The 16,868-nt window shown below is 42.0% G+C and overlaps 1 protein-coding gene across 5 annotated transcripts in view; it reads right to left on the bottom strand.

Moving 5' to 3' along the window:
- Positions 1 to 16,868, bottom strand: part of LOC138739012 (importin-5) — a 142,729-nt gene that overhangs the window by 32,794 nt on the left and 93,067 nt on the right. For all 5 annotated transcript variants that reach the window (XM_069890335.1, XM_069890334.1, XM_069890337.1 and 2 more), the window contains 2 exons: positions 5,272 to 5,393; positions 4,066 to 4,162 (listed from right to left, as the gene is read on the bottom strand). In XM_069890335.1, coding sequence (XP_069746436.1) covers positions 4,066 to 4,162; positions 5,272 to 5,393 — 219 coding nt within the window. The remainder of the gene's footprint in view (positions 1 to 4,065; positions 4,163 to 5,271; positions 5,394 to 16,868) is intronic.

Genomic DNA, 16,868 nt, shown 5'->3' with positions numbered 1-16,868 from the left:
TCTCTTTGCCAAAGGCTTCACAGAGGTTTCTGACTGGTAGCATCAACTGGGAGGGTGGGTGGTAATGTGCTCGACAGAGAGGGCTCTTATAAAGTAACAATCATGCTAATCAGTTATGGTGCCCAACAGGGAGTTGCTTTTATAAAGTGATATCACACTATGAAGGGCTTCTTATTAGGTGATGATACTGCAAATTATCAACGCGGAATGCAAGGCAATACATGGGAGTTGAGCAAGTGTCATGTCGGGTCACATTTAGTGCCAAACTCCATATGAGAGGAGCAGATGTCATCTACCAAAAAAAAGTGCCAGTTTTTGGACCATACCGGTTTACGGATAAAAGGTTAGGCATCTGCAGCACAGAAACAGGCCTTCAAATCTTCTATTATTCTGCTGGCCCCAATGACCTGCACCAAGTCCTTATCTCTCAATACTCCTCTCATCCATGTAACAGTTCAAAGTTTTTTTTTTAAATGTTAAAATTGAGCCTGCATTCACTACTTCAGCTCCCACTACGCTTTGTGAAGAATTTCCGCCTAATGTTCCCCTTAAAGGTTACCCTTAACCCATGTCTTCTGGTATGTATCTCATTTAACTTTGGTGGTAAAAGTTTACTTGCATTTACTCTATCTATACCCGTCATAAATTTTTTTTTTGGCTTGGCTTCGTGGACGAAGATTTATGGAGGGGTAATGTCCACGTCAGCTGCAGGCTCGTTTGTGGCTGACAAGTCCGATGAGGGACAGGCAGACACGGTTGCAGCGGTTGCAAGGGAAAATTGGTTGGTTGGGGTTGGGTGTTCGGTTTTTCCTCTTTTGTCTTTTGTCAGTGAGGTGGGTTCTGCGGTCTTCTTCAATGGAGGTTGCTGCCCACCGAACTGTGAGGCGCCAAGATGCACGGTTTGAAGCGATATCAGCCCACTGGCAGTGGTCAATGAGATTTCTTTAGGCAGTCCTTGTACCTCTTCTTTGGTGCACCTCTGTCACGGTAGCCAGTGGAGAGCTCACCATATAACACGATCTTGGGAAGGCGATGATCCTCCATTCTGGAGACGTGACCTACCCAGCGCAGTTGGGTCTTCAGCAGCATGGATTCGATGCTGTCGGACTCTGCCATCTCGAGTACTTCGATGTTAGGGATGAAGTCGCTCCAATGAATGTTGAGGATGGAGCGGAGACAATGCTGGTGGAAGCGTTCTAGGAGCTGTAGGTGATGCTGGTAGAGGACCCATGATTCGGAGCCAAACAGGATAGACAACAGACTCGCCAAGGCAAATAGCGCCTTTGGAAGACTACACAAAAGAGTCTGGAAAAACAACCAACTGAAAAACCTCACAAAGATTAGCGTATACAGAGCCGTTGTCAAATCCAGTTTATGACTTCATCGCGAATATTGAGTGGCTGAATGTTCCTGACTAACCCACGTGGGACTTTGTCAAAGGCCTCACTAAAATCCATGTAGACAACATCTATCGAGTTTCCTTCATCAACTTTCCTGGTAACTTCCTCACAAAACACTACATGATTGGATAAACACGATCAACCATGATCGTATTGAATGGCGGAGCAGGCTCAATGGGCCATTTTTGGCCTACTCCTGTTCCTACTTCCTATGTTCCTATCTACCATGCACAAAGCTATTTTGACTATCCTTAACCAGTTCCTGACTATCCAGATACTTGCATATCCGATCACATAGAACACTTTATTTAAATGAGCAACATAATTAAATCAAGAACCATTGTGGTCAGCCTATACTGCATCTTCTCTAAACTCATGTTTTCCTGAAAGATCAGTGCCAAAAAAACCCTCTAAATACAATGAAAAGCAATTTTACAGACAATTGTGGAAATAAACCGATAGGCATAAACCAATGAGCTCAACATCATGCATTCCAAGAAAATGTTCTGATGACCAATCCCAATTTTTCTTTTGGTATTTATTCTTTGGTTTCTGCTTAACACCATCAGACTTGGGAAAAGAATTAGATATTCTAACTCAATCTCAGAGTATAACACCCTATTTCTTGATGCAGAAACCTTTCCTCAATTCCTTTCCAGTGCTTTACTCTGCACTGTTGGAGCTGTGCCTCCTTTCTTTGTGAATTGGCCTTTCCTGTTCACATCAAGCTTTTCAATTTTCCTCAGTATTTTCCAATTTAGTTATTTCATTTTAAAACAATTCCAGTCATGCCAAATTATTAAACTTCTAATACTTGCTTAAAGTGTTAGAAGTCATGATGTCAACATTTTAAGAGCCTATTGTACTCCTATGTAGCTATTGGGTGGCCACCTGAAAGTGGAAAACCCAGCCAGGAGGTTTACCTACCTAACCCTTCTCCTGTAGGTATAATATCCTGCTCTGAAAATCGCCCATTCCACCTGAAAGCAGCTCAGGCAAAGCTGCTAGCAGCTTTCAGGTGCCTAGCAGCAGGCAGGCTGTTGACAGTCAGCTGGCGACTCGCTGACACCTACCCTCCCCGCTGCAGACCGGGGACAGCATGGGGCAGGAGTCACTGTGCGGACCGGGGACAGCGTGAGGCAGGAGTCACCGTGCGGACCGGGGACAGCGTGAGGCAGGAGTCACCGTGCGGACCGGGGACTGCGTGGGGCAGGAGTCACCGTGCGGACCGGGGACTGCGTGGGGCAGGAATCACCGTGCGGACTGGGGACTGCGTGGGGCAGGAGTCACCGTGCGGACCGGGGACTGCGTGGGGCAGGAGTCACCGTGCGGACCGGGGACTGCGTGGGGCAGGAGTCACCGTGCGGACCGGGGACTGCGTGGGGCAGGAGTCACCGTGCGGACCGGGGACTGCGTGGGGCAGGAGTCACCGTGCGGACCGGGGACTGCGTGGGGCAAGAGTCACCGTGTGGACCGGGGACTGCGTGGGGCAGGAGTCACCGGGCGGACCGGGGACTGCGTGGGGCAGGAGTACCGTGCGGACCGGGGACTGCGTGGGGCAGGAGTCACCGTGCGGACCGGGGACTGCGTGGGGCAGGAGTCACCGTGCGGACCGGGGACTGCGTGGGGCAGGAGTCACCGTGCGGACCGGTGACTGTGTGGGGCAGGAGTCCCCGGTCACTGACAGTCCCCTGGCTGTGGTGACTTCGGGCCCCTGACATCCTGCGCTGACCTCTCCAGCCCTGTAGTCCTGTACCGGGGTGGGGTTGCTGGCAGGCAGCAGGGAGGTGAGCTGTCAAGACGGCTGCCCCTGCCCAGACTCAGGAGTCGGCATTTGCTCTACGGCCCCTCTCCTCGCTTCAGACCTTTCAGGTGGCAGAACACCGCCTTCAGCGCTGCCACCTGTACGTCCCTTCGTAGACACCCGCAGCCTGTTCCGGAGCCACATTCTCCAGCCAATTCCACCTGAAAGCAGCTTATGTAACACTCTGCACTTCAGTAAATTGAACTGATTGAACAAGTGGTTGTTCCTGCATCAAGTCTGTTGATGCACCAGAACACAGTGCTGCAAAGCCATAAATTGAACCCAGTTTTAAAGTGATTCTAAAATGCAAACATTATCCACTTCAAATTAATGACAGCAAAGTACATTTTTTCCTTTTTGAGAAGACAAGGAGATAGGTAATGCTTTCACACCTGCATTGAGCGAAGCAATCAAATGCTTCTGAAGAGCATGATGCAAAATGTCAATGATTTATCTTTGCACAAACACTGCCCAAATTTTGGTTCCCTGAATCCAGTGAATGATTCTCAACGGGGGGTAAAATACACCCAACCTGAGGACCACAGCACATTTAAAAGGGGCCACAGACTGAAATTATAAAATATTATAAAATATTTTTTTTATGTGGTCAGTTGGAGAGAAGTACAGAAGAAACCAACTAAACCTGATTGCTTAACAGGGTGAGGGCCCTTAAACTTTGAGCAGAGTTTTTTGCAGATGTGAAAGATAATAGTAATTAACACAAAATATGGCCACATCTGCAAATTATACTTGAGAAAATTACATTAAATAGAAATCAGGAATTTCCCCTCATTTAGCTCGAGTATCCAGAGTGTGGAATATTGTTCAAAACTTACATAAAAGATTTCTTTGAAAGGATATCATCATGAAAATAAAATTTAAGGAGTGGTACCATCAGTTTCACCACCTGTTCTGTGTACTCCGCAAATCCTTCCTTCAACTCTTTTGCATAGCAAACCTAGGGAATGCAATATGCCAGTGGTTAATCTCTGAAAGAACAATCACTAAGAATGCTTTCACTTGTTTTAATTCCTGGGACTGATTTGGAGACAGACTGCTTTAAATACCTTATTTATAACTGGAAATTATTCACATCAGATTGGAATCAACAGCAAATCTCAATTTCATGAGTGTGAATGCTGAAAGATAGTTTTACCAAGCTAGTTGACAGAACTTCTAAACGTACTACTTACTGCAGATACGTTGAAAATTCACATTCAATTACAATTCTTAAGACATCTTGAGCATGTCAAATAGTTGTAATTAATGTTTGTCAATCACTCATTTCACCAGGATAATCATATTAATGAAGTTCATAATATTTTCATACTCCTTATGAGAATTACTGAAATTATCTGAATTTTCCATTCAGCCTATCTATATTTATTAACCCAATTCGAATGTAAATATAAAGAACCCACATTCAATACATTTTCTAGGTTCTGCTCAATGTTTAGCTTAATAAGCCGAAGAATATGCAGTATTTTGAAGACCTGGTAGTGCAAAGGCCAGTATTTAATGTCCATTCCCAAGTCTTGAAGCAGTGGTGGTGTGCCATCCCTTTGAACTTGGACAGAGAAGAATGACAATGCGCACCCAAATCAGGATGGCGTGCAGTTAGGAGAGGAATCAGCAAAAAGTGGAACATCTTGGCACTTTGCTCTTCTTGGTAGTGAAGTTTGGGGGTAGAACTTGCTCTCAGAAAACTATAGATGAGGAACAGCAATGTTTTTTGCGGATGGCATACACGGTATCCTAGCAGTAATGGGAAAAATTAGAATAGTGGATGGGTTACCAATCAAGCAGGCTGGTGTTGAACTTGAGTTTTGCTGGAGCTGTACTCACCCAGTCAGGTGGAGTTTCCATCAGACTCCTGACACATCTTTTGGATGTGGAATGGCTTTTGGAGGAAATGCAGGATGTGTCACTTGCTGCAAGATACCTAACCCCCGACTTAAAGCTTAAGTATTTATATTCAAATACCCATAAATAACCAGAACACTTGTTAACAGCAGAAGCAAAGTTTATCCTGAATCATTTTAAAATGACAGTTAAATGAGCCCTCACCAACATCTGACAAGCTGTTGCTTTCTCCTCCAACCCTGCGGTTTTTATTCCAAAACTTTGCTGATCACCAAGATTTACAAATTCCCAGCCATCATCCTCACTCATGGATTCCATATCCTGTGCTAATGAGAAAAAAAAACACTTTATAAAGCTTGCATAATAACAACTTACAATTTGCATATTCATTTCAGGTTGAAACAGAAATGATTGAAAAAGCAGAGCATATTCACTTAAAAATACTTGAGGCCTTGTCATAATTACAATGTCGTAAATTAAATACAAGATAATTGATCGACCCATTTTAGCTTGTTTAGCACAGAAGCATATTTTATGACCTCAGAATGAATAAAAAAAAAAGTGAAGTCACTGAAGCACCACCACCGTTGAAATGTGGAAATTCAGTAAGTAAATCTCCCACAAACAATTAGGTTTTTGGACATCAGAGTGAGTTCTCATGATCTGCTTCAAAATACCACTGTGGTTGCCTTTAAATCTACTTGGTCAGGAAAGAAACAGGCTTATCAATTCACCGAAAAGCTAATTGTCACAGAACTCTTGAGCAGAATCCACTCAGACCGATGTTGATAGTTTATTGTCATATACATTAACAGAATGCGCAGAAGGTCCAAAATTCTGATTTGCTGTAGCTACTCAGGCACGCAAAACACACCAATAAATAGCACCAAACTGATCTCTCCCTGCAACTCTGTACTGCATTTTACCTCCTGTTCTATGTATAGGAAGTCCAGCTGGTACAGTCACAAAACAAATTTTCTCACTCTATCTTAGCACATAACAATAAACTTGCACTTATAAGTTTAAAGAAAATTAACAATGTGCCATGTTGTGCACTTAGTAGTTTAAACTTCATCAAAAATGTAATTTGTAGAGTGAAGTCACAAAGAACGTAGTATCCAAATTTGATGGCTTTCAAATCCAAGGAAACTATAGATTCCTTAAATGTAATTTTTTTTATAGTCATACAGTACAGTAACAGGCTCTGCCAGCCCACCAGCTCATGCCACCTAAATATCCCAACTATCCTACAACCTTTGCAGGTTTTGAAAGGTGACTAACGTGTCAGGAAAAGACCCACCCGGACATGTGGAGAAAGTATAAACTCCTTAGACAGCGCCAGATTTGAAACAGGATCACTGGTGTTGTAATAGAGTTGCACTAACTGCTACACCAATTGTACCACTTTTCTTTAAACCATAATTCACAACTACGCAAGTGCTCTTCATCTACCTGAAGTACGGTAGATATCATTGATCTGTGAACATTATGGTTTCCTCTGCATTTGGCATGGTCTGTGTTTTGACAACTGGAGAGCAATTTGAAATCCTCTGATCTTCTGAATTTACTCCAATTGTTAATCCAGTTTTATGAAAAACACCCTACTCCCAAAACATTGGTGCATCTTGTGCAACAAGAACATTGTTCTGATGTAATAAAATGCATAAAACAGCATTACAGCTACACTGGTCACTCCTGTGAAATTTGAAGCTTTTCATCGAAACTAGAAAGAAAATGGTCTTTGGTACATTTTGCGGAAAATTTGCTGATCAATTCAGTTGGTCTGAAAGAAACACTGTGACTCCGGTCTATTCGTTTGTTCCAAGTCCTTTATTTGACTTGGCACCAAGGAACAAGAGTGCTGATCTCCACCAACACTCAGTCTAAATTACAGAAGAGATTTGCACAAATTTAGACTCATGGCCTACGTGCCAGAAGTGGTTGCAGACTCTTTTCACTTCCCTATTCTTGCAGTTAGTACAAGGTTCCTTTTGGCAATGTTTTGATTCAAGCAGTCGCTCAGACATTTGACATCATCATATAGCAGAGCTCAACTTGAAACCTTTGCATTTTCCCCTCTTGCAATTTCTTCTTTAAGCCAGCAAGAAGCAAGGCTAATACAAAAATGGCTTTGGAGATGGTCCAGAGGAGGTTTACTAGGTTGATCCCTGGGATGAAGGGGTTGACTTATGATGAAAGATTAAATTGTCTAGGATTGTATTCACTCGAGTTCAGAAGAATGAGAGGAGATCTTATAGAAACATATAGGATTATGAAGGGTATGGATAGGATAGATGTAGGAAGGTTTTTTGAGCTGGCCGGGGAAACTAAAACAAGAGAACACAGTCTCAAGATTCGGGGGAGTAGATTTAGGACAGAGATGAGGAAAAATAGTTTTTCCCCAGAGTGGTGAATATTTGGAATTCTCTAACCAGGGAAGTGGTTGAGGCTGCTTCATTAAACATATTTAAAATTCGGTTAGACAAATTTTTACATGATAGAGGAATTAGGGGATATAGGGAGAAGGCAGGTAGATGGGGTTAGGTCGTAAATTAGATCAGCCATGATCTTATTGAATGGCGGAACAGGCTCGATGGGCCATTTTTGGCCTACTGCTGTTCCTACTTCCTATGTTCCTATCACAAACTGGTAAGAGAATACTGTCAATCTTTCCTCCCCAGAACCCGAAGTTCACATTTGGTTGGTTTATACACAACATTAGAGAAACACAAGAACTCCAGACGTTGGAATCCTGAGTAAACAATAAGCGCTGGAGGTCAGTGGACCAGACTGCATCCATGGATAGAAAAGGTCAATTAACGTTTTGCGTGAGGTCCCTTCATCGAAACTAAAGGAGATTTGATATTAAGTAAATGATAAGGGAAAGAAGCTGTTAAGAGGCTGAGGTAGAGGATATTAGAAAGAAGAAGGGAGAGACTGATGTGCAGTGATGGAGTTAAAATGATGTAGTTAGTGGCACTAGATTGAGGTGGAGTTACCCAAAATTGGGGGTAAAAATCCATTTTCAGGCCATGCAGGAGTTCAAGTTTACACTTGGCTTCACCTTGGTAATGGATGAAGCAGAGGACAGACATATCTGCATGGGAAGACGATCCTTCCTTGAGAGGAATTTCTCCCCTAAGTAAGCTTTGCTAGGCAGAGGATGCTGGATGACAGTAGGGAATATAAAGGCAAAGCCTGCCATTGCTTTTCTTTTCAGCATTTAGTATGGATAAGGTGGCAGTTAAGGTTGTCCAGTACTCCTCCTGTAGGATACGAGGTCAGGGAACCTTACAGGATCCCTGATGATGATTCCTATGGGAATGGCGTATAGCTAAAGCTCTTGGCTGACCAGATCAGAGATGGAACTGCAGTTGGATGTGCAGTGGGTCATTTGGGGACATCACAGATACGAGCTTTAGAGAGGTGGTCTCCCCAAATGGAAGAGCAGGGTGAACACTGGAAAGGTAGAGAGTGCATCTTAAGAGGGGAGGAATACCCTGAAGTCAACCCCCTCAGTATATAATTTTGCATATTGTTGAGGAGTCTGACCAGGAAAATGTACCAGCAGCCAAGTCTCCAGCACTAGGTCAGGCTCTGAGGAACAGAAGGGAAGGTGGTAAAAAAGGGAGAGTGATATTGAGAGGGATAAAATAGGCAGAGGGAATAACAGGAGATTATATTGTTCAGAATCAGAATTTTATTATCATGAACAAGTCTTGAAATTCAGTGTTTTGCGGCAACATCATAGAGCAAACATTCATATTGTAACCATATTACAACATGACTAAAAAAATTAAAAATAATGGTACATGAAAAGTAAGGTAGTGTCTTTGGTTCATTGATTATTCAAGAATCTGATGGCAGCAGGGAAGAAGCTGTCCTTGTGCTATTGAGTGCTTGTCTTTAGGGTTCTGTACCTTTTTACCAATCGTAGCAGAGTGAAGAGAGCATGGCCTGGATGGTGGGGGTCTTTAAGGATAGAGATGGTTTTTTGTGTTTTTTTTTTAAAAAAAGACACTGCCTCATGTAGATATCAGTCATAGACTATGACATGTTCATACATCGTAGACCAGCAAAAATATAAATTCAGCAAGACAATGCTATTTTTAAAACAATATTTTATTCATTATTAATAATAACATCTTAAATCGAAACTTAACCCCAACTACACGCAAATATATGTGTGTCTGTGTGTGTACAAGCATGCATGCATACATTACACAAGCCATTACAGCTTAGGGACAATTCTAGAAAGTCAATTCCCAAAGCCCAGTCTTAGAAATGCTGTGTTGAAACTCAGAACTTTTAAACTGTTCAGAAGTAATTATGAAGTAGGTGAGACACTGTCTGATCAAACTGCCCAAAAACTGATAAATCCTTGTTGAGTTGCTTCCAGAGAAATGTCCCTCTTCTTTTCATAGGGGAAACAAAACATGTGACTTCCAAGCAAACCCAGACATGGGTCGCATGAAATAATGACCAGAATAGTCACAGTTACTATCCAAATATAGAAATGATCCTGCTTCTTTTATTCAGATATGGTCAATTTAAAATGACCATTAAAATAGTCTCAGTACATTACTGTTTTCCCCTGACAAGGAGAAACAACAGAAGTGTCCGTTTCACACAATGTCCTTCACTCTGTCTGTGTGCAGTAAAAGTCTGGTTTGGTTGCTCATAAATCAACCTTGCTTCTTCAAGTGTCTCAATCACATAACTTGCTTGATCAATACTGAAATCAGTTTTCTGTTTCAATTTCCCAAAAACACGAGTCATTATCATATGATCTGTAAATGTCCTATATGTTTTTTCTTCCTGAAATAACAACCATTGTTCTTTTATTCTTCCAAAGCATTAATTTTGTTTATGGTTTGTACCTAATGGTGCCTTTCTGTTGAACCACAAGCTGTGGTTGGTTTCTTTGTGGAAAGGTTTAGTCAAGAAATGTTTTCAACCTGTGTTAACACTTAAAGTGGAGTGAAGTGGGGAGGGAGTGGTGGTGGGGTAGTTGATTGCAAGGTTAGTGAAAACAGATAAAGAAAATATGAGCTTATAATACAACCAAGATTGATACTCCCAGATGGGAAGTTGACTGCCAGGTGCCTAGGTCATCACAATTCAAGTCCATGGCATTCTTAAAGGGAAGGGTAAGCAGGCAGAAGTCATGGTACACAATGGTACCAATGACATAAGGTGGGAATGGGATGGGATCTTGTGAAACAAATAGTGAATTAGAATGCATTTCAAAAGTAGGTCCTCCAAGATGGTAATCTCTAGATCAGTGTCATGTTCCATTGAGAGTCTGAATAGGATGCTAGGCACATTGACACATTGTGGAACAGTAAATGCAGGAAGGAGGACTTCAGATTTATAAACAATCAGGATCCCTTCTGGGCCAGACCTGACAGGTACAAGAGTAAAAGACTACATGTGAAGTGAAATTTTCTGGCAGGGAGATTTGCTATATTGACCCTGGCTTTAAATAATCTGGCAGGGGGTTGGGAACCAAGAAAACAAGATAGTGAGAGGTTAAGAATAGTGACAGCAGCAAAGGAAACAAACTGAAGCAGAATAGGATGGTGGAGGATAAGCATCAAGGTAGGACAGGTAAAGTACATTTGAGTTAATTTCAAATGCAAGCAGACTGATGGGGAAAGTGAATGAGCTTAGTATATGGACAGGTACAATATAATGGGGTATTGTAACCATAATGGAGATGCGGTTGAAGGAAGACTAGGACAGATAGCTCAATATTCCAGAGTATCTTAGTTTTACATGTATAGGAACAATGGGGCTGGGGGAAAGGGGCGGGGATTGGTTTGGTTCCAAGATTAGTCAAAACAGACACAATGTAGTCTTTAGAGAGATATTCCCAGAAAACTATCACATGAGGCAGTGTGGTTGAAAATCAGGAACTGAAAAGCAGTAGTCACCTTGAGTGGTGTGTACAAAAGGCCACCGGAAGCTAGAGGAACAAATATATGGAGAAATTCAGAGATCGGTAAAAATAGCAGAGGTGTTATTGCAGGTGATTTCAACTTTCCCAACATGGACTGGGAATGCTACAGAGTTATGGAATTAGTTGGGGTGAATTTTGTTAAGTGTGTCCCCGAGAACTTTCTCAAGCAACATGTGAATAGGCTGACTAAGGAAGGAGCAATATTGGAACTTATACTAGGGAATGAAGCTGGTTAGGTAAATAAGGTATTGGTGGTCAGGTAAGAACAAATCCCTTGTAGAGTTCAAGGAATGTTGCAGCATAATGGAGGGAAATAAGGAGGGCTAAAGATTGCATCCCAGTGTAAGAGAAAATACAAAAATATTTTATGTATATTAAGAACAAAAGGGTCACAAAAGAAAGAATAGGTCACTATGTGCACAGCCAAAGGAGAAGGGAACCATCTTAAATGGATAATTTGTGAATGTGTTGAGATAAAAGGAGTTGGAGGCAAAGAGCAGAGGGCTTGTCTGCATGAGTAGTGAAGAGATATTAGCATTTTTTTGATTGTATCTGCTAATAGAACACCTATACAGGTAACTACTGACTTGTTATTTTACGGTCAGTGATAGGGAAGCTGCTGGAGAGGATTTAGAAAGATGAAATCTATTAACCCTTGATTAACAAGGGCTAAATTAACAACTATGAGGTGCTGCATTTGCCCTAAAGATTGTTGTCGCAAAGCGATCAAGGGGTGCAGGTACCTAGCTGTTTAAAAACATCAACACAGGTAGATCGAGTAGCGAACTGAGTGCTTGGGACATCAATCATTGAATACAGGTGTTGGGACATTATTTTTTTTTTTATTTTTTTTTCACAACATTAATCACATTAGCCATGTTGTACACTATTTCTTTTTCACACATATACAGTGACTTTTTCTTCCCCCCCCCCCCCCCCCCTTTCCTCCCAAACCACCCCTCTCATCCATTTTAGGTATACAATCTAGGTTGCATTAAGCCAGTCAGACAATGTTGTCATTCAACAAAATTACACCAGAAATTCTACTGAGTCCATTCTTTTCTTTCCTTCTCCTTCCATCAACTTAGGTAATGTTTGTCCCCGGTAGGTTTTCGCTATTGTATTTAATATAAGGCTCCTATACTTGTTCGAATATTTCAATATTATTTCTTAACCTATATGTTATTTTTTCTAATGGAATACATTTATTCATTTAAATTTAGTAGTTTCTTCCTTTTAATTTGGTTATGTATTCCATTAATATTTAAAGACATATAGTTCAGCGTAGCCCTTTTATATTTTGTTTATCTTCTCTTTCCGTTTTTCCATCATTACCTTTCCTCCTTTTCCATTTCTGTTTTCTTATTTTCAACTCTTTATAAGACAACATTCCTACAACATCCAACATTTTCCTTATTCTCCTATTTCTATCTTATTTATCCCCAATCTCCCCTTCACCTCCTGAGTTGTCCTTTATCCCTTGTCGGACAACCACATCTCCACTCTCCATTTGGATTTGCGAATCCACTCGCAAGCGTCAACTGATCTTGCAGTGACCGCTATTTCCCCCCACCCCGCCTCCCCCAGAAAAGATTTCACTTTTCATGTCACAAAGGTCACTCTTTTAATTCCCTCCTTATTCTCTCTATTCCATTACCTTCCCTTATTAATTCTTGTCTATACTATCTATATTTTCCTCTAAGTACAGATACATTCATGTATGCTCATTGTCTCTATTCACTCTTATACCTCTTTACCCGCATATATATCAATCGTGATCATTTTTACTCTCATTGCCCGTCTTCATCCCTCAGTCTATTTTTGTCTTTACCCACATACATATCAATCGTGATCATTTTAACTCTCATTACCCGTCTTCCTCCCTCAGTCTATTTTTGTAATTGTTCTGCAAATTTTCGTGCTTCTTCTGGATCCGAGAATAGTCTGTTTTGTTGTCCTGGAATAAATATTTTCAATACCGCTGGATGCTTTAGTATAAATTTATACCCTTTCTTCCATGAAATCGCCTTTGCTGTATTGAACTCTTTTCTCTTCTTTAGGAGTTCAAAACTTATATCTGGATAAATGAAGATTTTTTGCCCTTTATACTCCAGTGGTTTGTTGCCCTCTCTTACTTTTTCCATTGTCTTCTCCAGTACCTTTTCTCTTGTAGTATATCTTAGGAATTTTACTACAATAGATCTTGGTTTTTGTTGTGGTTTAGAGGCCAATACTCTATGTGCCCTTTCTATTTCCATTTCTTGCTGTAGTTCTGGACATCTTAGGGTCTTAGGGATCCACTCTTTTATAAACTCCCTCATATTCTTGCCTTCTTCATCTTCCTTAAGGCCCACTATCTTTATGTTATTTCTTCTGTTATGGTTTTCCATTGTATCTATTTTTTGAGCTAGTAGTTCTTGTGTCTCTTTAGTTTTTTTATTAGATTTCTCCAATTTCTTTTTTAAGTCTTCTACCTCCATTTCTGCTGCTACTGCCCGCTCTTCCATCTTGTCCATTTTCTTTCCCATTTCTGTTAAGGTCATCTCCATTTTATTTATTTTCTCTTCTGTGTTGTTTATTCTTTTTCTTAAATCCTTAAATTCCTGTGTTTGCCATTCTTTAAATAACTCCATGTATCATTTAATAAGAGCAAGTATATCCTTTACCTTGCCTTTCTTTTCTTCTTCTATTTCACTGTACTCTTCCTCTTCCTCTTCTTCTTCCTCTGGGTTGGCCATCTGTTGTTTCTTTGGTGCCCTTTCCTCCTCTTCTTTCTTGTTTCTATTGTCTTCTATGGTCTCTTCTTGCTGCAGGTGTTCTGCAGCTGTCGTTGCCGGCTGTGGAGATCGACTCCCCAGCTGGTCCCCCCTCCCGTCGGTGTGTTCTTTTTCATTCGCATCGCGCACTTTTAATCGGCTCTGCGAGCCATTATTTACCGACCTGAGGGAGCGGGTTTCTCTCTCCGCAGCGGGCCTCTTCGGACAGGTAAGGCCTTCATCTTTTTCCTCCTTTGTCTTCTCTTCCTCTCTTCTTATCGTTGCTTTCGATTTTTCTTTTTTTGTCGCCATCTTCTTTCCACCTTTATACTCACTTTTCTGTAACTTTTATTTCTGTGCCTTTGTGTTTTCCTTTTTTTTTCCCGACTTTTCTGGAGAGGGCTGGAGTTCACCGTCCGGCCACTACTCCATCACGTGACTCCTCCCCTGGTCCAAACACTTTGATGTTATAACCAATAAAGCACCCCAACACCTTCAGAAGCACGAGGAAATTCAGCATGCCGCCAATGTCTTTTACTAATTTTTATAGATGTACCTTGAAAGGTATCCTGTCCAGATGCATCACAGCTTGGTATGGGAAATGCTCTGCCAAAGACAGCAAGAACGCGTCTCTGCCATGGCGGGTGAGGCCGGTGTTGAGGGAGAGTTTGGCGATGCTCCTCCACACCGTATCCCTGCTGATGAGGCGCTGGAACCTCCTGCAGACCTGCGACAGGCGGCCGAGGGCCTGGGCATCGGCGTAGGAGAAGAGCAGCAGCAGGATGTCGTCGGGAAGCTGGGCGGGACATCATGTTGAAGTCAAGACTGGTGAGGCAAGACTTCAGGTTCAAGTTTATTATCATCTGATTGTACAAGTACAACCCGAAGAGACAGTGTTCCATGTTCCTCGGTGCCAAAACATCCAAGCACACATTCTGACACAACACAGAGATAAATGATACATTTGTAGTATATATATGCATACATAAAAATAAATAAATATTACTTAATAAATTACACAGTATATGAGGAATTGTATGAGCAGTTCATTTCAGTCACTCAGCAATCTTACTGTCCGTGGGAAGATGCTTTTTCTCATCCTGGTGGTTCTGGCTCTGATATTCTTGCATCTGTTTCCTAATAAAGGGAGTACCTGAAAGATTCTATGTGAGGGAATATAGGGATCTTCAATGATTCTTCACACCCTTTTCAAACAACGATCCCAGTAGATCAAGGCGATGGGGTGGGGGGATTGGGGAGACCCCAGCGATCCTCTCCGCCACTCTTATGGTCCTGTGGAATGACCTCCGACCCAATGCTCTACAGCAACTCTACCACACTATGATACAGCCAGAGCCAAGATGCTCTCGATAGAGCTCCTGTAAAAAGCTGGTAGCCTTGCCTGCCTCAGTCTTCTCAGTAAGTGCAATTGCTGTTGGACTTTCCTGACAAGTGAGGAGATGTTGCGTGACCAGGATAGATCACTATCAAGTTGACTCCGAAGAACTTGGAGTTCTTTATTCTCTCCACTACTGAGCTCGTAATGTGCAGTAGAGGGTGGTCGTCCCTGATCCTCCTGAGTCAGCAATCATCTCCTTTGGCTTGTTCACACTGAGACTTGGGTTGTTATTCTCACAACATATCATGAGATTTTGCACCTCCTTTGTAGTGCGACTCATCTTTGTTGCTGATAAGGCAAACTACCGTTGTGTCATTGCAAACTTGATTACTCTGTTGGAGCTGGATCTGACATTGCAGTTGTGGGTCAGTAGTGTTAAAAGGAGTGGCGCCCAGAGGTGTTCCAGTGCTCAGCATCATGGCGCTTGATGTTCTGCTGACAACCCAGACAGATTGTGATCTTTCCATTGCGAAGTCCAGAATCCTTTTACAGAGAGGAGTGTTGAGTCCCAGAGAGGACAGCTTCTCCGCCAGTTTTGGGGAATGATCATATTAAATGCCAAGCTGAAGTTGATGAACAGCTGTTTGGCATGAGGTCTCACTCTCCAGGTGGGTCAGGGCAGAATAATGTGTGCAGTTTTGGTTACTGAGCAATAGTAAGGACATTACATAGTTGGAAAGCATACAGAAGAGATTTCTGAAGTTGCTGCCAGAATTAGGAAAGTTGAGTCATCACGAGACTGGAAAAACTAGGCATCCTGTGTTAAGAGGCTGAGAAGAGATCTCATTGAGGTCAACAAAATCATGATGGGCATGAGGTGAAAAATGATAGGTCTATCCCTGAGAGGAGGAAAATCAAAGATGAGAAGGTATAACTTTAAGTTGAGTGGCTGGACTTGGAAGGGACACATGGGGATAGTTTCTATGTGGTGGGCATGTGGCACAAACTGCTTAAGGGGTGGAGGAAGGTACAGTACTTTCCTTTAAGAAACTCTTGAATGACAACATGATTGGGCATGGGCCAAATGCAGGCAAGCGGGACTTCTGCCTGAAGCAAGATGGCAATTAGTCAATGTGAATAAGTTGGGCCTGTGAGCCTGTTCCGTACTCCCTAAAGAGAAGCAACTTTGTAGGAAAAGACCCAGGTGTCGCTAAATTGAATGTGAAAAGTGTGAAAGTTAATTTTAAGCAAATGAACCCCAGCATTTCCTCCTCATATTAAATGCCAAGCTGAAGATGAGATCTCTTCTCAACCTCTTAACACAGGATGCCTAGTTTTTCCAGTCTCGTGATGACTCAACTTTCCTAATTCTGGCAGCAACTTCAGAAATCTCTTCTGTATGCTTTCCAACTATGTAATGTCCTTACTATTGCTCAGTAACTAAAACTGCACACATTATTCTGCCCTGACCCACCTGGAGAGTGAGACCTCATGCCAAACAGCTGTTCATCAACTTAACCTTGGCATTTAATATGATCAATCCCCAAAACATGTGCAGACGCAAGTTTCCACCCCTAATCCACCATATGATGTAGATCACAGAACAGGAGCAAGGAAGCAAAAAATTAGAATTGACCCCGATGTATGAACATTGAATCACACAGCATCAACGAGTAACCCTTTAGATCACCAGCAAATGTCTTCACCCAGGTCCTGTGTTATTATTCACTATACAAGGGCCAAG

The sequence above is a fragment of the Narcine bancroftii genome, chromosome 7 (genome assembly GCF_036971445.1).
Source record: "Narcine bancroftii isolate sNarBan1 chromosome 7, sNarBan1.hap1, whole genome shotgun sequence".
In the NCBI taxonomy this organism is placed as follows: Eukaryota; Metazoa; Chordata; class Chondrichthyes; order Torpediniformes; family Narcinidae; genus Narcine; species Narcine bancroftii.
Note: the sequence above shows the minus strand (reverse complement) of the source record. Positions and strands in the feature narration are given on the sequence as shown.